General features: G+C 47.0%; 1 protein-coding gene across 1 annotated transcript in view; it reads left to right on the plus strand.

Annotated features, from left to right (window-relative positions):
- The first annotated feature begins 2,698 nt into the window (after positions 1–2,698).
- LOC105296410 (Fc receptor-like protein 3) overlaps positions 2,699–9,046 on the plus strand; it is a 47,878-nt gene continuing 41,530 nt past the window's right edge. Inside the window, exon 1 of the mRNA XM_011366489.1 lies at positions 2,699–2,853. Coding sequence (XP_011364791.1) covers positions 2,823–2,853 — 31 coding nt within the window. The 5' untranslated portion in view covers positions 2,699–2,822. The remainder of the gene's footprint in view (positions 2,854–9,046) is intronic.

The following is a 9,046-nucleotide window of genomic DNA, read 5'->3' on the forward strand; positions in this document are numbered from 1 at the left end:
TGCACGTGCCTGGTCCCTTACCCAGGGCGGAGGGAACACGGGCTGCGGCACCCCCTCCAGCAGGGCACTCAGACGAGGCTCCGGGGGAGCAGACAGCGCCAGGCCTCTTGAAGGCCAGCCTCAAAGTCCACACAGCTTTCCTCTTGCCACCTCTGTCGGTCGAAGCAAGCCACAAGGCCAGCTGGGCTCGAGGGTGGAGAAGGTGGGCTTCACTTCTTGATGGAAAGGGCGGCATGCACAGACAGGGATGAGCAGAATTGCTGTCCGCCGTCTCGGGGGACAGCCCACCCCTGGCCACAAATATCTCATATCAAAAAAAAAAAAAACAACAACAACACCCTCCACCCCAAACCTCCCAAAACTCCCAAAACTCCCAAAACTCTTTCAATCACAGCGTCAGATTCAGATTCAAAAGGCAATGCCCAACCCTCTAATTCAGGCCCAGATGTGGACGGGACCCTGCCATGGTGGCTTCAGACAAGAAACGTACGGAAATTAAAAGACATTTTAAATGATGGCAAGTGTGTGCGAAACCAACAGGAAAAGATAACAAGTGTGCATGTAGCTCATGCGATTACTTCAGAATATAAACCGAAGAAAAATTTTTGTCAAAAGTAAAAGAGGAAGTAGACAAATTCATGATTATAGTGGAAATTTTAAAATAATTCTCTCAGTAATTGACAGAAAATTTTTAAAAAAGCTACATGCCAACAATAAACATTTAAAAATTAATAATTTAACTTAAAATAGCATAAAAAATATGTCAAATACCTAAGAATAAAACTAACAAAAGATGTAACTTTTACAAAAAGAAGCTACAGAAAATTACTGAGAGATTTTAAAGCTGACCTAAATAAATAGGGAGATATTTCATGTTTATAAGTTGGAGGATTCAATCCATATTAATTTATACAAATTAACTGACAGATTCAATGCAATTCTAATTAAAAATCCAGCTAGGATTGGTTTTTGCTTTTGTTTCGTTATGTTTTTGAGAGAATGGGAGTATGAATCAACAAGCCGATTTTTAAATTTATAGACTAATGGAACAGAGAAGAGTCTCCAGAAGCATTTTGTTCTACGAAAAAAGTGAAATTGCACTATACTGTGGAATGAATGGGTTTTCAGTAGCCGTTAGGGCTGCGTAGATGGGCTGTCCGTGTGTGCATTAAAAGTGAGCATAAGCCCTTGTTTATACACAAAAATCAATTCCCATGATATTGAGAGAAATTAAGGTAAAATAAATCTTACAGAAAATAACTTAGGAGAATATCTTCATGACTTCGGAGTAGACAAAATTTCTTAAAAGAAACGGAAACGGCTCTAACTGTAAAGAAAAAAGATGTAAACTGGACTACATCCCAGTTAGAATGACTGCTCACCAAAAGGCACAGAGGCAAACCGCAGATTGGGGGAGACATTTGCAAAATACATCCGAAGAAGGATCTGTACCCAGAGTTCAACCACAAAACAGGATGAGAAAGACTAAAAGACAATAGAAAAATGGGGAACAATTTGAACAGACATTTCCCATAAGCAAAGAATATCTAAATCACCAATTAAAATGTGGAATGATGCCCAATTGCATAATCCACCAAGGACGTGAGAATTGAAACCCCACTGAGAATCCGAGGGAATTGAGAAGTCTACCACGCCCAGCCTGCAAGGGTGTCAGAGCCTTGGGAATGCACGCGCTGGTTGACATGACGTGAATTAGCGCTGGAGATAGTTCTGGGAGATAGTTCAGCAGGACCTTGTAAACCGAAAGCATGCAGACCCGACGAGCTGGGCCTTCTCCTCGCAAAGAGCTGAAAACAAACGCATTCAACGTGCTCCAGAGTCGGCCGAAGCTGTGAAGGCTCCTCGCCCTCTGCGAGGTGCTCCTGCCGGCCCCGGCAGGGTAACCCCTGTTCGCCCCTCTGAGCTTTTCCTGTCCTGGGTGCCACAAAGCGGGTGGGACATAACGTGTTTCAGGCGATGCGCTTTTGTAGACAGGAAATCAGAAGTCCCAGAAAGAAAGGGCAGGGGGACCGTTTGGACAAAAGAAACTGGCTTCCTCATGCGGCTGATGACTCAGGGGTCTTTGTGGGACAGGATGACAGGATGGAAACTGGACTTTTAAATAGCTATAAAAGCAATGCACTCACATAGTATTTTTTTTTAAAAAAACAGTATAGAAAAACAAGATCAAATGTCTTTTTCCATTCGTAGTTCTTCAAAGCTCACCGCTATTTTTGGTGTATTTCTGAGGGGAAGAAAAAATGTGCCCTTATTGTACCCGTCCCTAAACGCCACATTCTCATCCGTCGCGCCCATCCCAGTGGATGAGTCCCCAGGTCCCAGTCTGCCCGCGCTTCTCCCCCGTCCCGCGAATTGGGGCGACCCTGGCTTCACACGCGCTCGGGCGGCCGCGCCACGCATCCCCGGGGCTGTGCCATACCCGTGGTCCTTCCTGTCGCTTTCGGTTTGGGGCCATTGTGACAGATGCCACAATGAAGGTTTTTTTAGGGCCATCTTTACATAGTTTCCCTGCGGTGGTTCCCCAGTCATAGGGGTGCGCAGCCGAGGGTACAGGCTTTGTCAAAACCCTAACATTTTCTCACTGTGATCATAGGGTAGGAAACTTTGATTAGTTGTTAAAAATAAGTGTTTCCACTTCCTTTTTTCTAATTCAGTAATGCATCCTGTTCTCCGAAAAAACGATTTCTCAGCAGTGTTCCTGGGGGCTGGTGCCACAGTGCACCTCTGTAGGGTCAGGTCCCAGCCCGTTGTTCCCAACGCAACGTCTCCCTCAGCCTCAGCCCTGGACAGGCCGGGTCTTCATGCTGCTGTGGGTGTCGCTGCTGGCCCTGGGTGAGTAAAGGGTTCCACACCGGCCCTGGGCGGGGCGAGGGCAGCTCCGTGTCCCCCGCGGGAGCCGGGAGTCTTCCCTGCCGGGGGCCCGCGTTCTCAGGCCTCCCCACAGCTCAGGGATGCGGCTCCCACGGCCGACAGGTGGCGAGGCTGTGTGCGGTGTCGCCCCAACGCCTGACACTCCGTGGAATCCAGAAAACGCGCCGCGTCCACTCGTTTACACGGAGTTAGTTGTGGACGCCTCTGCACAGGAGAGGCGCTCTGTCCTCGTCTCGCAGGCCCGGGTCCTGGTCCCAGGCGTGGGGATGCGCGCGGGCCAGGCGCCTCGGGCCCACGAACGCCAGCCGCAGCGGGGCCTGGCAGGCGGAGGAGGTCGCAGGGTCGGGGGGTTGCGGGGGGCACAAACCGGGCCGGGGGAGCAGGCGAGGCAAAGGGAAACCTCAAGCACAAGAAAGTGTTCCTCCTCCAGAGTTTTGAACTATAATTAACAACAATTAAAAAAAAGGTAGCATTCAGGGCGCACGGGATGGAGTTTTGATGTGTGGACACTGTGAAGTGACCGCCTCGGTCAGGCTCGTCGACCGTTCTGCCGCGTCAGTGATGCCCTGCGTGCGTGTGTGCTGAGGACTCACTCCTGGGGTCTACTCGCAGCAGGTGCCAGGTGGCACCGTCCCCGCCTGCAGTCACCATGCCCTGCATCCCACCCCCAGGACGCGTCCGTCTTACAACCGAAAGTGCGTTTTCTTGGAGCAGCTTCTCCCCGTTCCCGCTGGCAAACACCGTTTCGCTTCTCTGTGACCAGCTTTCCTGGGCTTCCCGTGTAAGCGGGCTCAGGCAGGTCTGTGTGCGTGTGTCTGGCCCTCCTCATGCAGCATGAGGTCCTCCGGCTCGTCCTTGCGGTCACAGAGACAGTGTCCCCTCTTTCCTGGGGCCGAACGACATTCCGTCGCGCTCACAGGCCTCGTCTTCATCATCCGTGCTTTCTGCCGTGAGCGTGGCCGTGGGGATTCCGTCAAGAAGTCCGGTTGCCAGCTTTATTTTAAATTTGGGGGGGCGACCTCCAGACCGTTTCTTGTAGAGGCTGCACCGGTTTGCAGCCCCATCTGCGCTGCACGAGGCTTCTCTCTTCACGTCCTCACCCCCGCTTGCTGTCTCTCGTCTTTCTGGTGATGGCCGTGCTGACAGGCGGGGGGCGACACCTGGCCACTGCGTTGATTTGCATCTCCCTGGTGATTGGTGATGCTGGGCATCTTTTCATGCACCTGTTGGCCAGCTGTGTGTCTTCTGCGGAGAATATCTGTGTCCTTACCTGCTTTCGATCGGGTCATTTGTTTTCTTGCTGTTTATTTGTTAGCGTCCCTCACGGATTTCAGATATCAACCTCTTATTGTCCGTGTGGTGTGCGAATATTTTCTCCGATTCCACAGGTTACCTCTTCCAACTGTTGATTGTGTTCTTTGCTGTGCAGAAGCTTTTTATTTTGATTCAGTCCCGCTTGCTTATGTTCGTATTTGTTTCCCGTGCTTTGGGGATTTAATCCAAAAAATGACGTCCTGGCCCAGTGCCCCGAGGCTCTTTCCGTTTCCTTCCCGGGGTTTTAAAGTTTCTGTCCCACGTTTGAGGCATTCATCCATTTCAACTTGATTTTTGTACACGATGTGATATAAAGGACTGATTTTAGTTTTCCTTATGCGGATATTCAGTTCGCCCAACGCCGCTTTGGGACGAGACCGTCCTTTGCCCATCTCCGTGCCTCCCGGGCTCCCGGTGAAGACCAGCGGCCCCGCAGGTCCCCGCCTCTAGACTCTGTTTTCCTGCTGGTGCCACAGTCTCGATTCCCACAGCTTCGCGTGGGATTCGAACTCAGGAAGCGTGAGGCCTCCGGTTTCGTCCTTCCTGCTCGAGACTGCTTTGGCTTTTCGGGGTCTTTTGTGGCTCCATTTGAATTTTATGGTTGTTTTTTTTCCTATCTCTGTGAAAAATGCCCTTGGAATTTTAATAAGGTTTACACTGGTTCTGTAGATCACTTTGCGTAATATGAACATGTAGATAATCTTAATTCTCCCAAACCATGAGCCTGAGATATCTTTCTATTCGTTTGCGGCCTCAACTCCTTTCAACAATGTTTTGTATTTTTCAGTTTAGAGATTGTTCACTGCCTGGGGTAAATGTATTTCTAAGTATTTTATTCTTTTCGCTGCTGTTCTAAGTGGGATATGTTTTCTTAATTTCTTTTTCAAATAGTCCATTATTAGTGGACAGAGATGCAACTAGTCTTCGTACATCGATTTCATATCCTGCAGCTTTACTGAATTCATCTGTTAGTTTCGACAACTATTTGGTGGAGTCTTTAGGGTTTCTTTATATAAGATCAAACAGTCTGCAAACAGAGACAATTTTACTTCTTTCATTCTGATGTGGATGTCGTTCTTTCTCTTTCTTTCTTTTTTTATTCATTACTCTGGCGAGGCCTTGCCATACTATGTTGAAGAGAAGTGGCCGGAGTGAGCACCCTCGCCTTGCTCCCAATCTTGGAGGGAAATGCTTCAGCTTTTTGCCACTGAGAAAGATGGCAGCTGTGGGCTTCTCATGTATGGCCTTTACTATGTTGAGATAATTTCTTTCAATACTGAATTTGTTGAGAACATTTATCATGAAAGTGTGTTGAATTTTGCCAAATGCCTTAATGCGTCTATGGAGACGATCATATGATTTTCATCTTTCAGTTAACGTGGCTTGTCACATTGAACAGCTCCCATTGAATGGCGTGCGGTCCTTTCCGTGTACTGTTGAATTGTTTGCTAGTGTTTTGTTGAGGATTTTCGCATCTGTCCTCTTTGGGGATATCGACCTGTAATTGTGTTTTCTTGTGGTTTTGTTTGGTTTTCTTGTTCTTGTTTGGTTTCGGTATCAGGGAAGTGCTGGCCTTGAGAAATGAGTTTGGAAGCGTTCCCTCCTCTTTTTTTTTTTTGGAAGAGTTTGCGCAGGCTTGGAGTTCAGCCTTCTTTAAAGTTTGTCAGGGAGCACCAGTAAAGCCACCTGCTCCGAGGCTCTGCTGCGTTGGAACGTTTTTGAGTAACCATTCAACCTCCTTACTTGCTATTGGTCTGCTTGGATTTTCTGTTTCTTCATGATCCAGTCTCGGTAGCTTGTATGCTTCTAGAAATTTGTCAGTTTCTTCGAAGTCACCCAGTCCGTTGGTGTACAACATTCACAGTAGCCTCTTCGATCGCTTGTATTTCTGTGCTGTTAGTCGTAATGTCTCCTCTTTCATTTCTGATATGATACAAGTTGTTTCTCTTTTTTTCTAATCCTAGCTAAAGGCCTGTCAGCTTCATCTTTTTAAAAAACCAGCTCTTAGTTTTGTTGATTTTTTTTATTGTTTTTTCTGTTTGTATTTTTCTGCTATCATCTTTATTATTTCCTTCCTTCTGCTAACTTTGCATTTTTTTCCTAATCCCGTGAGACGTAAAGTTTATTTGAGAGCTTTCTTTTGTCTTAATGTAGGCATTTTTCATCATTAACTCCCTCTTAGAATTGTTTTCACTATATTCCATAAGTTTTAGTATGTTGTGTTTTCATTTTCATTTCTCTCGAGATGTTTTCTGACTTCTCAGTTCTTCTTTGACCCATCGGTTGCTCGGGAGCATGTCACTTAATCTGCACTTATTTGTGAATTTTCCAGTTTTTATCCTGTTATGGATCTCTAGTTTTATACTATTGTAGTTGGAAAATATATTTGACATGACGACAGCTTTTGTCAAGCTTTGTTTTGTGACCTAACATATAATCTATCCAGGAGAATGTTTCAAGTTCACTCGAAAAGAATATGTATTCTGCTAAAATAGAGTAGTGTGTTTGTTAAGCAGGCATATCAGACATTTAGACTGTTTGCTTTGTAGTGTGTTGTTCAAGTCCACTGTTTCCTTATTGATTTTCTTTCTGGATGATCTATGTATCGGTGTCAGTGGGGAATTAAAGTCCCCTACCATTACTGTGCTACTGTTGATCTCTTCCTTTATGTCCATCGATGTTGGCTTTATATATTTAGGTGCTCCTATATTGGGTGTATAAATATTTGCACGGGTTATATTTTCTTGTTACACTGATTCCTTTATGATTATGAAATGTCCTCGTTGCCTCCTGGTATAGCCTTCCCTTTAAAGTCAGTTTTGTCTGGTGTGAGTGTTGCTACCCTAGCTTTTCTATTTGATCATTTCCATTTGCATGAAATATCTTTTTTCATCCCTTTACTTTCGGTTTGTGTGTCTTTCGATCTGAAGCGGTTCTCTTGTAGGCAGCACATGTATGGGTCTTATTTTCTTCTCCATTCAGCCACTCTGTCTCTTTCGATTGGATTATTTAATCCACTTACATTAAAAGTAATTATTGCTAGATATGTAGTATTGCCTTGTTCTTACTCACATTTTTTTCTTCTTCTTAAAGAAGCCCCTTTAACAATTCTCGTAATGCAGGTTTGATAATGATGAACTCCCTCACCTTTTTCTTGTCCGGGAAGCTCTTTATCTCTCCTTCGATTCTAAATGACGGCTTTGCCGGGTAAGGTCATCTTGGTTTTAGGTCCTTGCTTTTCATCACGTTGACTATTTCTGGCCAATCCCTTCCGGCCTGCAAAGTTTCTGTTGAGAAATCAGCTGACAGTTTTATGGGAGCTCTCTTGTAAGTAACTACCTGCTTTTCTCTTGCTGCTTTTAAGATTCTCTCTTTGTCTTTAACCTTTGGGGTTTTAATTGTGATGTGTCCTGGTGCGGGCCTCTTTGGGTTCACCTTGTTTTGGACTCTGCTTCCTGGGCTTGTGTGTCTATTTCCTTGAGCAGGTCAGGACAGTTTTTCATCATTATTTCTTTGAATAGATTTTCAATTCCTCACTCTCTCTCTTCTCCTTCTGGTGCCTCTGTGATGCGAATGTTGGTGCACTTGATGTTGTCCAGAGGCCCCTTAAACTATCCTCATTTTTTGGATTCTTTTTTCTTTCTGCTATTGTCAGTGGGTGTTTTCTGCTACGTCATCTTCCTAATCGCTGGTTCAATCCTCTGCTTCATCTAATCTACTGCTGACTCCCTCTAATGTAGTCTTCATTTCTGACTCATTCCTTTTATGTTTTCTGTCTCTCCGTTCAAGTTCTCACTGAGTTCATCTATTCTTCCCCTAAATTCCTTGAGCGTCCTTATACACAGTGTTTTGAACTCGGCATCGGGCAGACGGCTCATCTCCACTTTGTTTAGTTCTTTTTCTGGAGCTTTGTTCTGTTCTTTCATTTGGGGCCTGTTTCTTTGTCTCCCTGTGTGTGTTTCTATGTATCAGGCAGAGCTGCTCTGTCTCCCGGTCTTAGTAGAATGGCTTTATGTAGCAGGTGTCCTATGGGGCCCAGTGGCACCATCTCCCTCGTCGCCTGAGCCAGGTGTGTCCCTTGCGTGGGTTGTGTGTGCCTTCCTGTTGTGGTTGAGCCTTGATTACTGTTGGCCCATCAGTGGGAGGGACTGACCCTCAGGCTGACTGGTCGTGAGGACCGGCCGTGACAACAGTGGAGTTGCTGCTGTGCAGGGGCTGACCCCACAGAGCGGGAGTCACTTTAGCAGGGCTCTGGTGCCTGCCAGTCTGCCCCGTGGGTGTGTTTTTTGTGGCGATGTTTGGGTGGTGCTGTAGTGTGGTCTAAAGCTGACCGCTGGGTGTGTTGGTTCTGGGGCTTCTTGGGAGGGGCTCTGGTGCATGCCCAGGTCAGCTGCTGCCTGTGCCCTGCCTGGGGCCACCTGGTAGGAGCTACAAAGCAATTAATCTGTGGTTGGTAGCTGCCTGTGCTGGGTTTGGAGGTGCCCGGGAGAGGCTATGCTGAGAACCGAAGGTGGCTGCCACCAGTGCCAGGCTGGGGCTGCTTAGCGAGAAGTACAGGGTTCGGTGAAGCCAGACGCTGCTTGTTTGGGGTTTGCAGATCTTTGAGAGATTTTAGGAAAGTGGCCGGCACAGGCCAAGGGCAGCTGCTCGTGAAGAACAGCTGTGGAAAGAGGTTCGGGCGGTGTGTGGGTCGGGTGGGGTGGGGTCTCAGGAAATCACCAGAGTGTTGCAGGCGGTGTTAGCTGGGTTGATGGCAACTCAGCTTTGGTGCTTGCCTGGCTCTGCACACCAGGTAGGGGGTGGGCTCAACTAGGGAACAGTGGCTTCTGCCAGCACTTCT

This window comes from Pteropus vampyrus, unplaced genomic scaffold (assembly GCF_000151845.1).
Source record: "Pteropus vampyrus isolate Shadow unplaced genomic scaffold, Pvam_2.0 Scaffold124, whole genome shotgun sequence".
NCBI lineage: Eukaryota > Metazoa > Chordata > Mammalia > Chiroptera > Pteropodidae > Pteropus > Pteropus vampyrus.